This window comes from Coturnix japonica, chromosome 1 (assembly GCF_001577835.2).
Source record: "Coturnix japonica isolate 7356 chromosome 1, Coturnix japonica 2.1, whole genome shotgun sequence".
Lineage (NCBI taxonomy): Eukaryota > Metazoa > Chordata > Aves > Galliformes > Phasianidae > Coturnix > Coturnix japonica.
In genome coordinates, this window is record NC_029516.1 from 69,356,869 (window position 1) to 69,376,826 (window position 19,958).

Sequence of the window (19,958 nt, forward strand, 5' to 3'; positions counted from 1 at the left end):
GGTGGTGCAACAGTACACTCGTGGAGGTCAGTTTGTTGGCTTCTGGCTGTTTGCTGGTAGCGTCTATCGTGCCCAGTAAACAACACACACATGTTAATGGTTTCAAGAGCTGAATGCTGCCAGGACACCTCGGTACTGCCTCAGTGGAAATGAATCCACTTATTTTAGTCTTCTAAAATCAGTATCATCTGATGTTTCCATAAACGTGATGCTGTCCCTTAATTGCTGTAGGTGCATTTCCCTTCCTTCCTTACCTGTTCTTTGCAGGTCTGCATCAACGTGAGCCCAGTGACAGCAAGCTCTGCTTGGCAGCCCTGCAGGTTCTCCCTGTCAGATTGCTGATGCTGTAACCCTGAGCCAAGGCCTTGCAGTCCCTGCCCATGATCCTGAGGATCTCAGGACTTTCAGAGAAGCCTTACCTTTGTTTTTCTGGTGTTATCAGGGAATTTAGTCCCAGATCATCCCGAGAGGGGAGGGGGTCAAACTCTCAGGTTCAACTTTTACTTTGAAATTTGTAAGAAACCAAGTCAACCTTTCACTCAGTATTCAGTTATTGTCCCAAAGTCTGTCTCTATGTACAAACTTGTGTCCTCAGTATCGGCCAAAGGAAGTTCCTCAAGCCTTCTCCAACACAGCTGAGCTCTTTTCCATATTTCTGCAGTCTCCACGGCAAGTGAAGGCAATTGAAATGATCCATTTTCATTGCTGCTTTCCCCTTTGCTCGCCCCCCCTCCCCCCACACTCTGTTTTGTCTGGCTTTTATTTTAAAAAGCAACATGAACTTATTTGTTGAACACAATAGAAGTCGCTTTGGTGTCAGAAATGGAAGTAAAAGACATTGTCTCCTCTTCTTGTGGAGAAGCAGCAACCACTCCCCCCCCACCCCCCCACTATACCCAAGGGGCTGCTCCTGCAGAAACATATGCACACAGAACATTTGGGAATCAACGCAAGATAGATCAAATAGGCCACTCGTGTTTCTCTTTTGAGAACACATCAGTGTCACTGGAGGACCCTGTCTCAGTAATGGCCACCTCACTGAGGACTGCTTGCACACCAGCATGACTCTGCGTGTGTTCTGCTGCTGGGAGAACAGCCGTTCAGACGTCACTCTGCACTGCTCCTGAGCACTGCTGCCAGAAGGAGGAGGGGGCAGGGTGTGTGGCACAGCCTTGCAGCCAGGAGCACACTGTGCCAGGGGAGTACACATGCTGCATGGAGCAGTGCTCATAGCGAGATATGAGGTGGGGGAGGGGGAAGGGAGAGAGGAGGGGATAACGCTCAGCACCCTGTAAATCCAAAGTGCTGATCTCTATCTGTGCACACTGCGCTTGTCTGCTCGTTCTAACACACACTGCGGATATACTTGGTGCTGACACCTATAGCGAGGGTTGCTCAGTATTTTCCATCACAACTCTCTTTTCAGTTACCCAGAACTCTGCTGATATTCAGATTTGAATTTTCCATGTTTACTTCCACTCTTTATTTTCTGAAGTTAGAAGCGCTAATTAAGATGAAAAGGTTTCACAATTGTAAAAATGTGACTTTTTAACTTGTAATTGTGTATACAGTGAATAGTGAAAGCTGAAAGCAACACCCAAAGTTGCTTATTAATATCAGTCTTAAATGCCCATTACCCTAAGATGCCTTACATAGAGGCCCCATTCAGCTCTTCCTGAAGCAAAGAGTAGGATCCAGTGGGAGAAGATGCAAGCACTGTCTCAGTGGGACTGCAGGACCGGCCTGCTGCTCAGAGCTGCCTCGACTGCACTGAGATACCCGTTTTTGTGTCCTGTATGAAAGTTTGTGTGTGCTGTCAAAACCCAGCTCGGTGCAGGTGAGCCTGGAGGCTACACACTCACCGGACTTCGGTATGAGCACCCTGCCAGCAAGCAGAGCCAGCAGGGTCGGGCTGGTTTGAGGGAAGAACATGAGAGACTCAAACCCCGATGGTGGGGAGAGGCATTGCATTTCCTTGTAATTCTCATCGACACCGAGCCGCTGTGGCTCTGAGTGATGCTGTGAGCCACGTTCAGCTCAAAGGCAGCTGGAGCTCTGCACAGCCATATAGTGCCAGGAGGACCAGGAGCACTCCTGGCCCGGGGCAGGCAGCAACAGCCACGACCAAGTCCTGCTCCAAAGAGGCTGAGGGAGGCTCCTGCCCTGCAGCGTGCACAAGCACGGCTTCCTCGCAAAGTTGCCAGCTCCCAGCTTTGTGACACACGGGCTGCAAGTTCTTTGCTTAAATACAGATGCATTTGGGACCGGCGCTTAAGCACCTCTCATTTTGCACGACGTTCTATTGAAGGGCTGCCTTCTCCTCCTCACCTTTCCCAGCTGATAGAGGCACATTGCTCTCCTGCAGGCGGGATGCCCACGTTCCCGGCCGGGGTCCGTCCATCCTGGCCGGGCAGCATCACGCCCCCCGCAGCCCTTCTGGGCAGCCCCACCCTGCGGCAACGGACACATCCCATAATAGTCCACAAAGGCGAGTCCATCCCATAATAGCCACCTACGGGAAATGCTCCATGGCAACCGCCCCCCCACGCCTGCACCCCCGCACGGGGTGGGGGGGGTGAGGGGGAGCAGCCATCCCATAATACCCCGCCGGCGCTATGGGCTGTGAACTGCTGGGGGGCCGGGGAGGGAGCGAGGGGCCCCGCGGTGGGACGGGAGGGGGGTCGGCGGGGACAGGGGGTTCCCTGTGGGCCCCCAGGCACGACGGCCGGAGCTGCAGCCCCCTCCCCGCCCCGTGCTGCGCAAGGCATCCCATAATAACGTTCCCCTCCCCCTGCCTGCTGCATCCCATAATATTTCGCAGGGAGGCAGTAGGTACAGCGCCATCCCATAATAGCCGCCCGGGCACACGCGCTGGGAATTGTGCCACCCCATAATACTTCACTCTCTGGCTGCAAAGGGCCCTGCCATCCCATAATAACCGCATCCTCCCCCTCCCGCTGCCGCCACCTCGTGGGGCACCCCCATCCCATAATATAATAACCCCCCCCCGCCGCAGAATGGCTCGCCATCCCATAATACTCCTGCCACCCACCTGCCCCCCTCCGGTGGCGGAAGGCCTCGCCATCCCATAATAGTCACGGCTCTCCCTTCCCTCCCCCGCCGCAGAAGGCCTCGCCATCCCATAATACCCACAGCCTGCCCTCCCCTCCCCCATTCCCCCCCCTTTCCCCCGGGCCTCGCCATCCCATAATAGCCGCGCTAAGAGCGTGACCCCGCTCAGCTCGGCCCGGCCCGGCCCGGCTTAGTTCCCTCACCCTATGGCTGCCTTCCGAGCCAGCCCAGCCCCGGCCTCGCCGTGCTGCCCGTGGTACCGCAGCGCCTGGTGCTGGGGCCCTGTCCATAAACCCACCCAGCCACACCACAGCGCGGTGCTGTACCTTCACACCTGGCCCTGGTGGAGCCTGCGCTGAGCCCCATCACACCGCCCTGCCACCATCTTGGCTCTGCGGTGGGTTTGTAGGAGCCATGCAGTGCATGGATGAGTTTTAATTCACAACATGATTACCACCATCTTTGGGGTTGTCTGCCAGGCTCGTTGCTGTGCTTCTGTTGTGTTGAGCGTAATCAGCTCGTGGTGATGCCAACGAGCTCCTCAGTGGCTGTTTGGGCTGTGCTCACTTCTTCAGGAAGGCCGAGAGAGCTGACACCATTGGGGAGGTGAAAGTCTCCAGAAGCCTCACTGTGGCCTTCAGTACTTGAAGGGGCTTATAAACACGAGGGAAACTGACTTTACACGGCCTGACAGCAACAGGACAAGGGGGAATAGCTTTAAACTAAAAGAAAAGAGATTTAGGTGAGGTGTTAATAGGAAACTCTTTACTCAGAGAGTGGTGAGACACTGGAACAGAGAAGCTGTGGATGTCCCATCCCTGGAGGTGCTCAAGGCCAAGCTGCGTGGGGCTCCGGGCAGCCTGATATGGCGGGTGGCAGCTCTGCCCATGGCAGGGGGTTGGAACTGGATGTGCTTTGAGGTCCCTTCCAACCCAACCAACTTGTGATTCTATGGTTTCCTCCCCAGAAGGCCACTACCACCACTTTGTTGAGCAGTGGCCTCATCCATGCTTCATCCATGTGGGCCCAGCCCTGCCAGGAGCACAGCACCAGCCCTGTGTCCCCCACAGTCCGTATTGCAGGGCCCTGTGAGGTGCGGTCCCTTTGTCTGGTAGCTGTGTCTCCCCAGCTCTGTGTTCTGCACAGCTGCCCATGGCAGATTCACACTGGCAGGAGGTGTCCGCAGGGATCTTCAAGGATCCATCTCACGGGCAGGAGGTAATCCCTCCCTGTGTCCGTGTTCTAATCCTCTTCCTTCCTAGGCTCCTTGGTGATGTCACAGAGAAAAGGAACCAAATAGATCAATAATCATCTGTTTTAAAGCCTTTGGTTATCAGATCTTACAGCTCCCTTTTGTGTGTGGGGGGGAGTAGAGTGGCAATGCAGAGGGGAGGATGGGGGAAGAGAAAACAGAAAGAGTGTTTTGTGTGTGTGAAAAAGGGGAAGGTGTTTCTGGGGTCTGTGCTGCATCTCTTCCTAATTCCTTCACGCTCTGCTCTTGTGGGAGCAGCCATAAAAGTGACTTGGGTATAATGGGAAAAGTACAGATAGAAGGAAATGTCTGTCAAGATGGAAAGCACTGGCCTAGGAGTCGGGAGCACCCTTGGGAAGCACAGTGGGCATTCCTGAAGTGCAGCCAGGAATATACCCTAGATAAGTTTAAAAAACAAACAAACAAAAAAGCAACAACCAACCCCCTCCCCCAAAACACAGTCAAACAAAGCAGCCCTACCAAAGCTAGTCCACAAAATAAAACAAAGTACTAGCGACAACAAACTTATCTGGGAATGTGGAAAAGTAGTCTGGGAAGGTGAAAAACAGCCTGAGAAAGTAGGAACAGGAAACATCTATGCTCTATCTCGCAAAAGAGAAAAACAGTCTGGGAAAGCAAAAGGTAGTGTGAGAAAATGAAAAACAGCATCATCTATTGGCTGTTCCAGGTAAAAACAGAGACCGGCAGCATCTGTTAGCTGCTCCAGGTGGCGTTGTCCTGTGCCCCCTTATGTCCCTCACGCACACACACAAAACCTTGCTTTCTACACAAAATGGAGCCTCACTCGGCGCTTCCCCTTCAGGGATTTTTACACTCGAGATCTCCTGCATAGAGTAGACTCTCACTAGCAACACCTGTCTGACTGCAGGCTCATATGTAGGTATATAGGCTATATAGATATATACAGACACAAATGTAAGTACAGTTGCTTTACTGTTGGTAATTGTAACTTGTAATACCTGCTTGTTTTATGAGTAGTGATTTGTAGTAATCTGTGATGAAAAACTTTAACAAACAAAACATCCGTGTCACTCAATTTCAATGTGAGATGTTCTTTAGTTTCATTATTCTATGATTCCGAGAGGGTGTATCTTCAAAATGGTAGCCTTGGAATCACTCCTTGTGTTATGTGGGGAAGGAACATGGGCTGGGTTTGGTGCAGGTTTGGTTCAGGACAGGGAACATCAATAGGTGCCTGTGAGCTTTGCTGGATGGTGAAGCTGTGAGCTCCAAGGTTCAGCCATTAGCAGGTTCAGCCTTAAGCAAAGCCCTATTTCAGGTTCCAAAAGCATCCGTTGCTGCGGCATTGATCCAAGGAAACAAAGCAAAACATCATTTTGGACATTTTGCCTAGCATCATCGAAGCACAGAAACAGCACTGTGAAGACACTGTGTTCTTGTTAGGGTCACTTCTGTTACCATCTCAAAACACTCCTATAGTGAGTAGCACAAGCATCTTCCCCAGCAGCTCACAGAGCTTTTGTCTGCTCCTTTCAGACTATTTTTTAATTGATTAATATATTTCCCCCCCAGGGTCTGCATGCTCACAGACAACACTGCCAATCCAGAACACCAACCAGGACGAGTCCCCTGCACAACACTCAGCTGCCAGCAACAACTCTGAGGTCCCCACCCACCACCCTGCTCAGCCCTGCAGGCAGAAAAAGCAGCACAAAGCTCGGCGGGATCCAGCTGTCAGCTCTGAGGAAGTTGTTTCTCAAGACCACTAAAACCATCTCTGTGCTAAATCTGAGCCAGAAGGAAACTACTTTTTCTATATTTTTTAAATTAGTATTATAGTTTTAAATAATACTAAAATAAACTGCAGAACTCAGCCCAAGGACAGAGCGAGACATGGAAAAGGAGAGTACTATCAGCTTCACTCCATGTGCTTGTGTTCCTGGGAAGCCAAACTGTGTTCCTGGCAGAAATCACCTTCTCAGTGCTTTCAGACTGCATGTATAGACAGCAACAAGAGGAAGGGCAGTACGGAGGGAAGCAAGTAGCTCAGGAGTGGGTTTGAAGAGAACAAAATGGAAACGTGTGTGTGATGGGGCCCTCCCAAGCTTCAGAAGTGACTCAAAGTATGAGTCTGTATACTTCCTTTTGAAGAGTCCATGTCAGCCTCCCGGTGGCAATGATCTGCTAATCAGATGGAGGATATATTGCTGCTGGCAGTTACTCCCAAACAGCTGAAGTCAACAAAAGCCAGTTGTAAATGAAGTGGCTATAGAACTTTCCTGTCTGATTCTTCCTTGTCTGGTAAGTCACGGTGTCTCACCCAGCGGTTTGCTCTTTCCCAACTTGTGAAGGTACAAAGTGCAGGATGACACAGAGCCACCTGTCATGCCTTTTAGCCTCTCATGCTTCTACTTTCAAAATGTTGCCTATGCATGGATAACAACTACAGCTATCTGACAGACTTTACCTAATCAGCTGCCATGACAGCTCCCTGCTCTCAACAGCTGTACAGCAGCCCTGCACACAGCCATCACTCTCACAGAATCACAGAATGACCCAGGTTGGAAGGGACCTCAAGGATCATGTAGTTCCAACCCCCCTGCCTGGCAGGGCCACCAAACATACACATTTACTAGATCAGGTTGCCCAGGGCCCCGTCCAACCTGGCCTTGAACACCTCCAAGGACGGGGCATCCACAACCTCCCTGGGCAGCCTGTTCCAGGGCCTCACCACTCTCCTAGTGAAGAACTTCCCCCTAACATCCAACCTAAATCTTCCCTCTTTTAACTTAAATCCATTTCCCCATGTCCTGCTATTGTCAGCCCTTTCAAAGAGTTTACTCCCCTCCTGGGTGTAAGTTCCCTTCAGGTATTGAAAGGCTGCAATGAGGTCACCCCGCAACCTTCTCTTCTCCAGGCTGAAGAAGAAAACTCTCTCCTGACCCTTCTGGTAGCAGCTCTCCACTTGAGGCCTTGCAGTTTGGTTTGCTGCCTGGCTTTGGTCCTGTACTTGTGTCTGGAATTTGTAGGTGCCATACAGGAGATGTATATGTGCTATATATCACTCTGTAAAGGAGCATCTGAGGTATTTCAGAACATACATTTTAGCTCCCAAGCTTCCTGCTTATAAAACAGTAATAATACCACATCAGCTTACGGGCCTCTGGTGGACTGACTGAGTTCAAATGCGTGAAGGCTGCAGTCATAATAAACACTACAGTAAAGCGTGGGGAGCTCAGTAGCTCTATTTGCAGAGCGGAGCTTGGATATGTGCAATAAAAAAGCCAATAGATTTGGACGCCGTGTGTGCAAAAAAAGGAAGCAAATAGCTAATTCTTTGTCGTTAGCCCTCTCTGCGAGCTGTGTTCTTCCTGCCGGGGGGAACAAAGAAGGGACATGGTGAAGAGAACAATCTGTCATTGCGTAACCAAGGACAACCGTGACACCTCTGCCTGAGGAGCCCATGGGAGGAAACCAACTGTGGCTTTCCCGACCCAAAGCGCAGCGCTCGACCGCCTCCTTGGTGCGCGTTTCCCTTGAGAACAGCACTCCCTACAGGTGTGAACCCAGCACTGATGGGGCTGGGACTGGGAAAGCCCTATGGAAGATGCGCGTGCAGATCTACGTGATGGACGAGATGACTTCGCAGTGACGTTGTGTTTGTGTTCTTCATCCTGTACTCGGGTGCCAACAACAAAGGGAGCTCCTCTTCTCCCCTTCCACTCCTGGGACAGAGGCACTCGCACCTTTCCTTTCTTCCTTTCGCAGCTTCTTCGCTGTTATTACCATTTCTACTGGCTTGCCCCCGAGGAGGGCTCAGGAGGAGGAGGACGCGAACACAACGCCGTGTCGCGACACAGGACAGGGAACCTGGCCTCGCTCAGCAGCCTCGAGCACCGTGTGCCAGCGCCGCCAGGGGCCGCTGTTGGCTGCGGAGAGAGTATTGCATGTATTTAAAGCCAGGTTGGATGGGGTCCTGGGCAACCTGAGCTGGCAGGGTGGCAGTCCTGGAAGGAAACGACACTATTGGCGTTATCACAAATCATTCATTATATGGCAAGTCCCGACCCCTGACAAAGACCCTTGGCTATGCTGGTTTCAGCATGTTTCACCCACGCAGCGCTCCCAGACTCCTGAGAAGGCAAAGAGGAGGCTGGGACCCTGCAGCTGTCCTCATGATGCCGGGACAGGCTGTTCTGGTGTCACGCTGTTCCCAGGGTTTGGTCCTGTCATCTGTGTCCACCCCTGATGCAGTGTCAGATTGCTTTGTAGCTCACTGATGCCTTTACTTCTTTGCTTTGCATTTTTACCTATTCTTTCTCTTTTTTTTTTTTAATCTCCAGTGTCACAAGAAGTCTTTCATCCTCACTTTGTGGTGGAAAGTTCAAACTTTCCTCTCCACCCTTGGTGCCTGGAGGAGAATGCTTTCTTCTTCCCTTGCATTTCAGGGGCTGACGTGGAAAGTGACAGCTTGCATTTCATGGCTGGCATTTGAGGGCAGGGGTGTGTTACTAGCTCCCCATCCTTTGTCAATAGCAGAGTTAAACAGGTTAAAGCACAGGCAGCTGTGTTAAGCTTTAGCATACCAATTCCAGCATAGCAAGTTTTCTGGTTATTACCGTTCTTTTTATTCTTACCTTGTCGAGAAACCTTTAGAGCTTGCTCTCCCACTGGGCAAGATACTATGCCAGCCAAACAAACAGTGGTCTGTGCTCAAAGATCTCTCGCAGTGTGAGAGCAGAGGCAGTGGATGATAAGGAAACATAGGGAAATGCAAGGAAAGCCTGAGCTGGTTTCGGTCAGCAGGATGTTCTGCAGTATCTGCACAGTGGTTGCCTGGCCTCTGCTGAGACTCTGTTAGCGCTGTAGAATATAAGAGATTTAAAGAAAGGCTTCAAAAGTAGCCCACGAAATACAGAGCTTCAGGTGCCTGCTCTCAGCTGCAGAGTTGAGGGCTATGGCTGCAGGTGTGTGAGCAACCAGGAGCAACTGTACATACAAGTGATGCGCTTCTCCCTGTACTGTGCAGCCTTCAACCAGAATGTCATAGGATTCAATGGTGGGGTGGGGGTTTCTATCTTCTTTCTAACACTTCCCCCTGCTTGTGATTCCCCAGTCAACACCTGCAGCATAAGAACAGGGAATCATAAAATGAATTAGGTTGGAGGGACCTCTGGAGGACATCTGCTTCAACTCCCACAGAAGGAGCTGTTGTGGAAAGCACCCAAGCTTTCAAGTTGCTAAGGGCATTTGTAATGTAACATAGATATTTTGCTGGTGGGAGACACCAAGTGGTGGGAGGTGCACAACCGGGATGTGCTTCAAAGAACACCCATAGTAACAAGATGCATTTGGAGAGTAAGTGTGGCTTCTGCTGGGATTTTTGAAGCTTTTTGTTGTTGTTGTTGTTGTTTTTAAGTTGAATTACAGAATGCAGATTGTCAGTGGATTTCCAGAAAGCATAGAATACGTTTAGGATTACAATTAGTGCTAATAATAACGTGTTCCTAAATTGCCCAAACAAGAAAGCACTTCCTAAAGTGACTGGCATATCTGTGCTGGAAGGCAAAAGACTTGAAATCCAAACATACTTAAGCACTTTTGCAGATAATCTCTCCAATCCATATGAAATAAGCACTCTGTTCTCATCTGCCATCGTTCTGACCTTTCACTTGTCTAGTCTTCCTTGATAAGGAGACATTTGTTTTATGTGCACATCTGCAAATGACACAGAGTGCAGGGGAGCAACGAATGGCATCTTTTCCCTATAGCATACTCGCCAAGAATACTTATTCAGCAATGATTGCAGTAGGACATAGGGAGGCATTTGTACAGGTTGAAAGGGCTCTGGTGAAATTATATTCCCATTTAACATTTCTGTCTTGAATACCTCTGTATTGTGTGTTTTCCTGGTTTCTGCTGTTTTAAACACACTCTTTCAAGCTGTTCCGTGTTGTAGCAATCAGCATTGTGTCAGAAGCTGTATTTAAATAGGTGAGTTAGGCACCATCATTCCCAAGGTCTTTCAGATTTGTTTGTTTTATACTCACGAAGTTGAAGCTATAAAGCAAGATAGGACTAGTGACTCATTTCACTGGGACACTGCATGCATGTTCTCTTCCTTATCACCACATGATGGAATAAAAACTTCAGTCCAACAAAGGTAATAGTGCAGAAGCAGTCAACTTATTTAGCAGCCATTTTTTTCAGCTTATTTAGCTGAAAATGGTTTAAAATGCAAATGCAGCCTACACTGGGACCAGGCACTACATATAGCAATCATAGAAAATTCTTGGATATCCAAACTCAGAAACATACCCCTTGCATGTGGAATGGCCAGCCGCCTTCTTTATCGCTAAATGATTTGATAAGATCCATTAAGAGACCGGTTTTTCAGTTATTTATAATTTTTGTCAAAATATTTGAGCTAAAATTTCCTCTCCTGGAGGTGGTGTATTTATAAAATGTTCCAGGTAAAAATAGTTCAGCTATTTTCAGAATGAAGCTACCAGAGAAGACGATGCTTTCCCATGTTCTTTCTGTGTCTGGGGGCACGCTTTAGCTTTGGCAGGTGAGCAGCCTCCTTCAGAGGAGGGCGCTGGCCACCTGATAGTTCATTCATACATGGCAAACTTACAGGCTCTGAGCAATCTCTGTTTAGCCCAGCTCTGGATGCCCGGAGGTGCTGCACAAGAAAGGCCTTGTCACTGTGGGCTTGTCTTGCACTCACTGGCCTGAGGCTGACCCTTGTGACTGCTCCAGGCCTGGTTCCAGTGCTGACGCACTGACTTCCTGGGATGAACTTGGATCTGCCTTGTCACCAGGGCAGGTCTGCAATCTGTACCCTCTACCCAGGAGTCACTAGGCAGGGACTTGAAACGTGGTTCATATTTCTAATTCAGAAGGTCGTCCAAGCATATGGACTTAACTCTGAACAACGTTTCTCACCAGCTTCCCTAATCATTTCTTTATAAGAGCATCAACAACAAACCCCATCTTCATATATACTACAACAAACCAGCTCTGGGGTGATCTGAGCTATGCTGGAAACCAAAGAGAGGCTCAGCTAAAGTGCTGGTGGGAAGGCAGCCACTGGTCACAAGCAGGAGAGAGTAATGGGGGGTTCTGACAAGACCAGTGGACAACTGGGTCTCTCCCCTCTGGGCAGATTTATATGGCTTTAGCATACAGTGTGCGCTGAGAAGCTTGTACAAACAGTGCAAGCAAATACACTTCACTGCAACCTCAGTCTGTGACATCATTTCTCTTTGACTCTGAAAATCACCCAGACCTGAAATCAATCACTTTGCAGTCAAGTGACAAGAAAGTGCGAAGCACAAATGTCAGTCTGTTCTTCAGATATGCCAGCAGTACTGGCATTTTCCTTTTTCTGGGGCCATTGTGAATGCTGGCTGTATTCTCAAGTGTGCTAGTGTTCCCCAAGCTCTTCTGCTTGAGGGAAATGTGTAGTCACTGTGCTGCATGTGTGTGCATACCGCTACACAATCACATTTGGTGACCCTGCTTTGCTAAGGTCTGTGACTTACTGTGCAGTTAGGGATCTACTTTCTGCAAGAGCACTACACTCCTGTACCAAAAGAATCAAGTTGGGACCATGTCATCAATGTATCTGTGTTTATTGAAAACAGCTTTTAATCCTTCAGCTCTGTCTCACCACATTCACTCACGTATAGCCTGCCTTGCTCTCTGAGTTGGCTAAGTAACACTGAGCTGCTTTCCACAGCCTTGATGTAATGATTGAATGGGCCACTCTGAAACTCAGCAATGGAGCTTTCTGTGGTTAAATTTCCGAGTCCTCAATAGGGCCATTCAAAAATACTGTAGTAGGAAGTGCTGGCACAGATTCACTGGGACAGTGAATGTTTTCAGATGGTAACTGTTTTTCTGCTGAGGCAGAAGGTTTTCGGGTCGACTTTTGTTCCACAACCTGACTCCTAATCATCCCTATATCCGAGTGCCAGGTTTGTCCCCGACGCAGTTTCTTAAAGGTGTTACGGAAACCTTCGGTACTGAAATAGTAGATCAGGGGGTCCAGTGTGCAGTTCATACTGGCCAGCATCATTGTCACAATTAGCACCTCACGCACAAAGGTCTGCATTTGCTTCTCGACATCAATCACCCTGGCCTTTATCAAACCATATACAGCCAGAGTAGTATTGTAGGGTACAAAGAATATGACGAAGATAACCAGATTGACCAAGAGGAGACGAACTGTCTTCTGCTGCCGCAGTGTCTTAGGCTGTCTGGCCTGACAGAGCTCCCGAAAGATCTGAATAGAACAGTATGTCACAGAGGTCAGAGGCAGGAGAAAACCCAGGATTTCAGCCAGGATAACCAGAGGGAAGAGGTTTTTCTGCCACATGTCGTCACTAAAGCTTTCAAAGCACAGGTAAGTAGTCTGGTTATGTGACTCACAGTGGTTTTGTTTATGGACTATGGCTGTGGGGATGGAGCCCGTAAGGATCACGACCCAGACCACCAGGCAAAGGAGCCTGGCCACCTTGGGGCGCCGCAGGTGCCGCCAGCGAAGTGGGTGCACAATGGCAATATAGCGATCCAGGTTGATGCACATGAGGAAGATGCAGCTACCGTACATGTTGATCTGAAAGACAGAGCCAGAGACCTGGCACAGGGTGTTGCCAAAGGGCCACTCATGGTTGAAGTAGTAGTAGAGCCGCAGTGGTAGAGGGAGGGTGAAGGTGAGGTCACTCATGGCCAGATTGAACATGTAGATCATCACCACTGATTTCAGGCGCAGGTAGCGAACAAATATCCACAGGGCCACCACATTCAGTGTCAAGCCTGTGATGAATATCAGAATGTAGCCAGGCAGGAGGAGTTTGTGGTAGAAGCTGTAATCCTTGCATGGCTGAGACACATTGGCAGCTGACATACCCAACAGGGATAAGGAGAGGATCTCAGTGGGATGGCTGAGGCAACTGGAGATCTAAGGAGGCCCAAAGAATGTCACTGAGAGAAGTCATTCCTCAAGGAAGCTGTGGACAGGTTGTTCTCTTCATCTGCAGAAAGAAAAGTTAAGTTGAAAGGGGAAAACTCTTTCAAGATCAAAATCCCACCATATTGTCTTCTGTTGCAAGAACTCATAAAGAAACAGAATGAGTAAAATACACAGTAGAAAAGTGAGAGATGAAATGGCAGAATACAGAAAACAGACAACATATTCAGTTGTGCAGAATCTTGCACATGCCTCAGAAAATGCACATTGTTTCAATTAGTGCTGTGAGCACATGCATGCAAGCAAGGGACAGAGCAAAGGAATGCATGGAAAGTAGAAGGGAAGGGCAAGGGGAAGGTAAGGGGAGGAGAAGGGGGAGGAGAAGGAAAGGAGAGAGGAAGAGAGAGGAGGAGAGGGGAGGATGGTGAAGAAGAGGAGAGAAAAAGAGAGGAGAGGAGGAGAGTAGAGGGAGAGGAGAGGAGGAGAGAGGAGAGGAAGAGGAGAGGAGAGGAAGAGGGAGGGGGAGGGGGAGGGGGGAGGGAGAGAGGAGAAGAGGGCACACACATAGAGGGAAAAAATGCTGGCTGGTTGGAACTTAAAAGATAATAACTTCATGGTCATTTTGTATCAGAAAAACAGGACTTTGTACATTGATTATAGATAAAAAGAATGACACTGCTACTAGACTCAACTCCACCCTAGTTCTCTTAAGTGAAATAACCCATGTAAATCTGAATCCCAGCTAAGGGCTTGACTAAAATGAATGAACTGTGGTAGATAGGTGCAAAGGGCCAGGGAAATCTAGCAATTTGACTCATATTTTCTAGGAATGCGAGTGCAAATGGGACCAGGACATTCATCTCAGTTCTGTCCATGTGTTAGACAATGTAAACACCGAGTGAGCAGGGATGACAAGCTGAGAGTTATCAGATCGCCTGACATCCTTCTGTGTCATTGCACAGGTCCACCTCCAAAGCAGCATTCTTAGAGGTACTTCTACTGTATTGTTGAGATATTTTTGAGCGGCTTTCACCTTTCTTTATAAATGATTGACAATTTTGTGTTGTAAACTTGCTTAGGTTTACAGGATAAAATGATCCGACAAGAAAAGGCAAATATGCTAGAGCTGTTGGTTTTCAGTACAACCATTAGATGCTTCAAAAACACAAACTCAAGGGAGACACACTGACTGCTAGAATGGAAACTCTGTAATGACTGCAGACTGAATAGACCAGGGACTGTGTCTCAACTGAGACAAACTGAGTGAGATTGAGGCTCCTTGAAAAAACACATCCTGCTCCAACACCTGTGCCCAGTCCAGCCAGCCAGGTGAAGGCAACTTGTCTGCATAGACAAACCATTTTTGTCAGCTGTTATTCAAGAAATGCCTCTAAACAATGCAATAGATAAGTGTAGGCCATAGTATGTGAGATCAGTGGTTTACCTATGAGTATTGTTTCAAATAATGGATGATGAAGGAATAATGTAAGAACAGTGCAGTCACTCCTTAAGTTGTTGTTTTTAGACCACTGGGGTAAGAGCCATGTGGTTTCAGAGATTTACTAAGTGCTTATTTCATCATACTGCATTATAACCCTTCTTAACAGCATTTTGCTCACAGACAGTCCTTTGATGGATTTCCCCTCAAGGAAGGTTTCAGCCATGGAAATCTCCCAGATTTTCCTGTCAGGAACAGCAGTGTAATAAATCTGTTGGGTTTTCTACTTGCCATCATCTTTTCCTTTTTCTGAATGCTCTTTCTTTATGTATTTAGCCTGTAAGCCTTTGAGACACCAGATAGCGGAGTTCTGAACTGGTAGTGTGAGAAACAGATTTCTTTTTCTTTTCTTGAAAGCGTTTGATTTTTTTTTCTTGTGGGTGGATAGAAGCACAGCAGCAAGTATCCATGAGCTGAGATTTACTAGAGACTAATGCTGATGTTAGTAAAGATAGGGTGATAGCCTCAAATTTGACGTAATGGATACTGCAATCAGTGTCAGAGCCCCAGCACAAGATGCAATTCCTCTTTGGAAAAGAGGAAGCTGTGGGAGCAGAATGTTCCTCTCCAGAGCACTAGAGGTACTGTTTTGACTGCTCGTCACTGAAGAGGAAATCTCCTGATATAGCAGGCTGGTGGTAGGGAGGCAGAAACAATGGAACTAGTTCAATTGATGGTTAATGTTTCACAAGCCACATTCACTGTGGATATCTCTAAAAGAGCCTCAAGTACTCATTGCTCTATGTAAAAGTCGCCAAGTGGTCTCAAGTCATCAGCCGTGCATGGAGGCAATGGTAGCACAACACGAACGAGCAACAGAAGCAAAGCAACCAAAGAGATACTTTCACTGCAGTGCTCTGCTACAGGAATCATCCATGTGATGAGATGCTCAAAATCCTGAAGGAACTTCCTATTTGGCAGCTGGCCTTAGGTGGCCTGAGAGATGAAGGAAGCGTCTTACCTCACACTGCAAATTGCCCACAGCCCTTCACCCAGTAGAGACAGAAAAGAGTCAAACTGCAGACAGCCCTTCCTATCACACTTTCAGGTAGACAATGAATTTGTTACTCATGTTCTTGCTCTGGTGGGGAGCATGGGAAATAACGTGGACGTACAAGCAACCATGCACACGCAGTAAGAAACTTCTGCAACGGAGGAGCAGAAGAAACTAAAAGGAAGGAACACTGGTGAGGGAGGAAGAGCTGCTGGTAGAGGTGTGAGATGGGGGCAGTGCTATGTGAAGAGAGAGGAAAACATGATGATAAAGGGTTGGTAAACAGGCTGGAAACCAGTTAAAGTGAATGTGTCACAACCCCCTCCCACATACACCTTCCTGTGACCACCCTATAGGGACCACAGTGATTCACATGCCTCCAGTAAGTGCTCAGGAGCTGCTCAGGGCCCTGGCTGGTATGAGGTGCTCCCAATGGCTTTGGGCCAGGCTGCTCTGTGATGTCAGGGCACCAGCAGAAGATGAGGTACAAGTCAGCCCCAAGGCAAGCACCTCTTGTCATAGGCAGCAAAAAAAGCTGTGTGACAACAAATCTTTGAGTTTGTGACTTGGGTTTTCCTTGCTCAGGATGGAAAACCCTAGCTATACTTCCTTATGGAGGCTGGAACAGGCAGGCATGCCTGAGGTGAGGTTAGATGAGATGACTCTGCCTGGGCCTTGGTATTTTCTCTCCTCACAGTCCCTTACCTGAGCCTTATTTACCTAACACCACAAAAATAATGAAGTACCACAGCATTATAGAATTGTTTATTGTAGAATGGTTTGCTGGTGGAGGGGATTTTAATAATCATTTAGTCCAAGCTGCTTGCCATGGGCAGGAACATGTTTCACTAGATCACACTGCTCAAAGGCCCTTCCAGCTTGGCCTTAGACATTTTAAATGATGGGATGTCTCTCTTATAACCCCCCTTTATATTTGTTAAGCTTGCAGTGAAGTTTCCCCAGACCTTCTCCAAGCTGAACAAGCCCAACTTATCATAGAATCATTGAATTGTTAAGTTTGGAAAAGACCTCTAAGATCATTTAGTCCAACTATCTACCTGCCACCAGTATTGCCCACTAAACCATGTTGTTTAGTATGACATCCACATGCTTGCTGAAAACCTCCAGGGACAGACAACTCAACCACCTTCCTGGGCAGCTTGTTCCAACACCTGACAGCTCTTTCAGAGAAGAAATATTCCTAATATCCAAGCCAAACCTTCCCATTCCTTCTAGCCTTATCCATCATTACATAGGAGAAGAGGCTGACCACCACCTCCCCACAATATCCTTTCATGCAGTTGTAGAGAGCCATAAGGTTACCTCTGAGCCTCCTCTAGCCTGAACAATCCAGTTCCCTCAGTTGCTCCTCATAAGACTTGTGCTCCAGGCTTCTCACCAGCTTCATTGCCCTTCTCTGGACACGTTCCACGGCCTCAGTGTTTTCTTGTAGTGAGGGGCCCAAAACTGAACACAATCCTCAAGGCGTGGTCTCACCAGAGCTCAGTACAGAGGAAAAAATCACCTCCCTGCTTCTGCTGACTGCACTACTTCTGATACAAGCCAGGATGCTATTGGCCTTCTTGGCCACCTGGGCACACTGCTGGTTCATGTTCAGCCAGCTGTCAACTAACACCCACAAGTCCTATTCCTCTGCACTGGTCTTCCAGCCACTCTGCTCGAAGCCTGAAGCACTACCTGGGGTTGTTCTGGCCAAAGTGCAGGACCATGTTAAAGCTCATACAATTGGCCTCAGCCCAGTGATCCAGCCTGTCCTGTTCCCTCTGTAGGGCCTTCCTACCCCCAGGCAGATCAGCATGTCCTCCTAAGTTGGTATCATCTGCAGACTTACTGAAGATATACTCAATCCCCTCATTCAGATCATCAAGATATTAAAGAGGTTGAGTCTCAGTAGTGACATCTGAGGAACACTGCTCATGACCAGTCACTGGATTTAACTCCATTCACCACCATTCTCTGGGCCCAGCCATCCAATCAGTTCTTTACCCTTTCTGTACCTGTCCAAGCCACAGGCTATGAGCCTCCCCAGTAACCTTCCCCTCAACCTTTCTTTACAGGAGAGGTGCTCCAGCCCTTTGATCATCTTTGTGGCCCTCTCCAGGACCTGGTCTAACAGCTCTGCAATATTTCTTGTCCCGAGGGTCCCAACTTGGATACAGTACTCCATAGTCATGAGAGCAGAATAGTTATGTGCGGGGTAGAGAGATGAGGTGAAAAAAAGAGAGCTAGAAAATCTTTCCAAGCATGCCACAGGGTCACTGTCTCTGGGAGTGATTTGTCATGTAATCCCTGGTGCACCCTGAAGCTGCCTGTGGATGCAGGCAGAGAACACAGAATTGAGTGGCAAAAGAGTAGAGTGGTGCAGATGAGAACACAAATTGCACAAGCTGGTTTAGTAGATCTGCTGCCAAGAGGAAATAAATAACAAAGAATGTGCTAGACTTCAAAAAACAACCCACATAGAAATTAGAAATTGAAGCAGATTTTTGGTAGATGATTATGAATATTTATGAATTATTTTTACTCACTCTGGGTGGTATCTAAGCCTTAATTTTCACCTTTCTTTCTCTAAATATGAAATTAGATTATGACGGTGATTAGAATAGTGGAAGCTAGCATTCAAGACTGGGCTCAAACCTATACAACCCACAAGATGGGGTCTTGCTGGCACTGCAGCTCTGCAGAGGTATCACCCATCCTTGCCCCCTAAGGGCCTGTGGAAGAGGACTTCCAGTGCAGGCAACATGGCAAGCAAACTCTGCAGGCTCCCCACACTCTTAGCATTGCAGGACCCCAAGGAAGCCTAAGTTTCAGTAAACTCTGGGATTTGCCACTCAATTCACCTCTGTGACTGCAGAGGTGTAGAGGGTTCTCTGGATACCCTACAGTCATCTGTGTCAGCATGTGCTCCAAGCCCCCAGACCTGTGCCATCCAGCTAGCAAGCTGCCTCTGTCCCACTTACCTCTCTGTAGGAGAAAAGCCAAGGGTGCATGTGGGCTTGGTGTCTGATCGGTTCTGCCGCAGCAAAAGTTTTTGGTTCATTTGGGCACCAGGACAGCAGCTTGAATCACAATACGAGTTAGCAGGCTCTTAGGGCACTTGCTTATCCAAATCTCGGCTGTCCCCGCTGTGCCGCAGCTGGCTCTATGTCTGCAAGCTGCAGCTCATCTCTCCTCTCTCTCACTTCCTGACACACTTCATTCTGGCCACAAAGCATGAACTTTGAAGCATGATCCTATGACAGTAAGCGCAAATGTGAAAGAACAACACCCAGGTGCACTCACAGTTGAGGAGGCATGTGCTAGGTCCGAACGCCAGATAGTTGTTCTTTGCTACTATGCTAACTCGGCCACCCCCACAGCTGATGAGGAAAAAGTACAACATCCCCTTCCCTACAGTATTGCCAGACAGAAGTTTGAAGTGAAATACGGGAAGTGAGAGCTTGTGCAGGCACACAGGCTGTGAGCGGCAGGGTCCCAAAATAACCCAGCTCTGCAGGGGTGTCAGTGTCTGCAGAAGGCAAAGGCTACAAGCATCCCTGTCCTTAGAAGGCGCAGTGTTAGCAGAGCACGAAGGCTGGAGTAGCAGGACACAGGGGACTCAGTACCGCCTGGCACAGCTGCTTCCTGGTGACTTGCTTTTGCTTTGCAGTTCCTAGCACACCGGATGAGAATGGAAGTCATGGGACACTCCCCACTCCCCACGTCCTTCCCCAGGACAGCTGCTGCCTGCTGTCCCAACACAAGGAGCCGTGCCCTGGGCTCCCAGCTCATCCACCTGTCAGCTGGCACAGCCCGTGTTTAACTTTCTCACACCCTGTGCCCCTTGTTCTGCCTCATTCAGGGAGCGGCGCAATGAGGAATATACAACTTTCTGCTGCTTGTACACCCTCAGAGGGGACGGTGGCACCCAAAATGCTGATCTCACCTGTTTTAGTGTCTCTCTCTTTCAACCCAGACTCCTTTCTCACTTCCTCATTGCTGGGATTTTTGTTCTCATGGCTGTTTGTGTCATGGCTCTGTACCATGAAAGGCTTGCAGATAACTGGGGCAGGGGCTTCCCCCTTTGCAAAAAGTCCCTATTGCTGTTTGCAGGGCCTTTCCCCTCCCTCTCACCCCTCACTGCTTGCACACACACACGCCAGCCATTACCATTAGTGTC

The 19,958-nt window shown here is 48.6% G+C and overlaps 2 protein-coding genes across 2 annotated transcripts; both read right to left on the minus strand.

The window, feature by feature from the left end:
• Window positions 1–1,447: 1,447 nt before the first annotated feature.
• On the minus strand, window positions 1,448–3,029 carry LOC107318865. The gene is made up of 2 exons (XM_015873179.2): window positions 2,329–3,029; window positions 1,448–2,241 (listed from the first exon to the last, which is right to left on the minus strand). Exons 1-2 carry the CDS (start codon window positions 3,027–3,029, stop codon window positions 1,851–1,853), a joined length of 1,092 nt encoding a protein of 363 aa, XP_015728665.2. The 3' UTR covers window positions 1,448–1,850.
• Window positions 3,030–11,927: 8,898 nt separating this feature from the next.
• On the minus strand, window positions 11,928–19,193 carry LPAR5 (lysophosphatidic acid receptor 5). The gene is made up of 2 exons (XM_015873169.2): window positions 18,760–19,193; window positions 11,928–13,347 (listed from the first exon to the last, which is right to left on the minus strand). Exon 2 carries the CDS (start codon window positions 13,218–13,220, stop codon window positions 12,108–12,110), a length of 1,113 nt encoding a protein of 370 aa, XP_015728655.1. The 5' UTR covers window positions 13,221–13,347; window positions 18,760–19,193; the 3' UTR covers window positions 11,928–12,107.
• Between the last annotated feature and the right edge of the window lie 765 nt (window positions 19,194–19,958).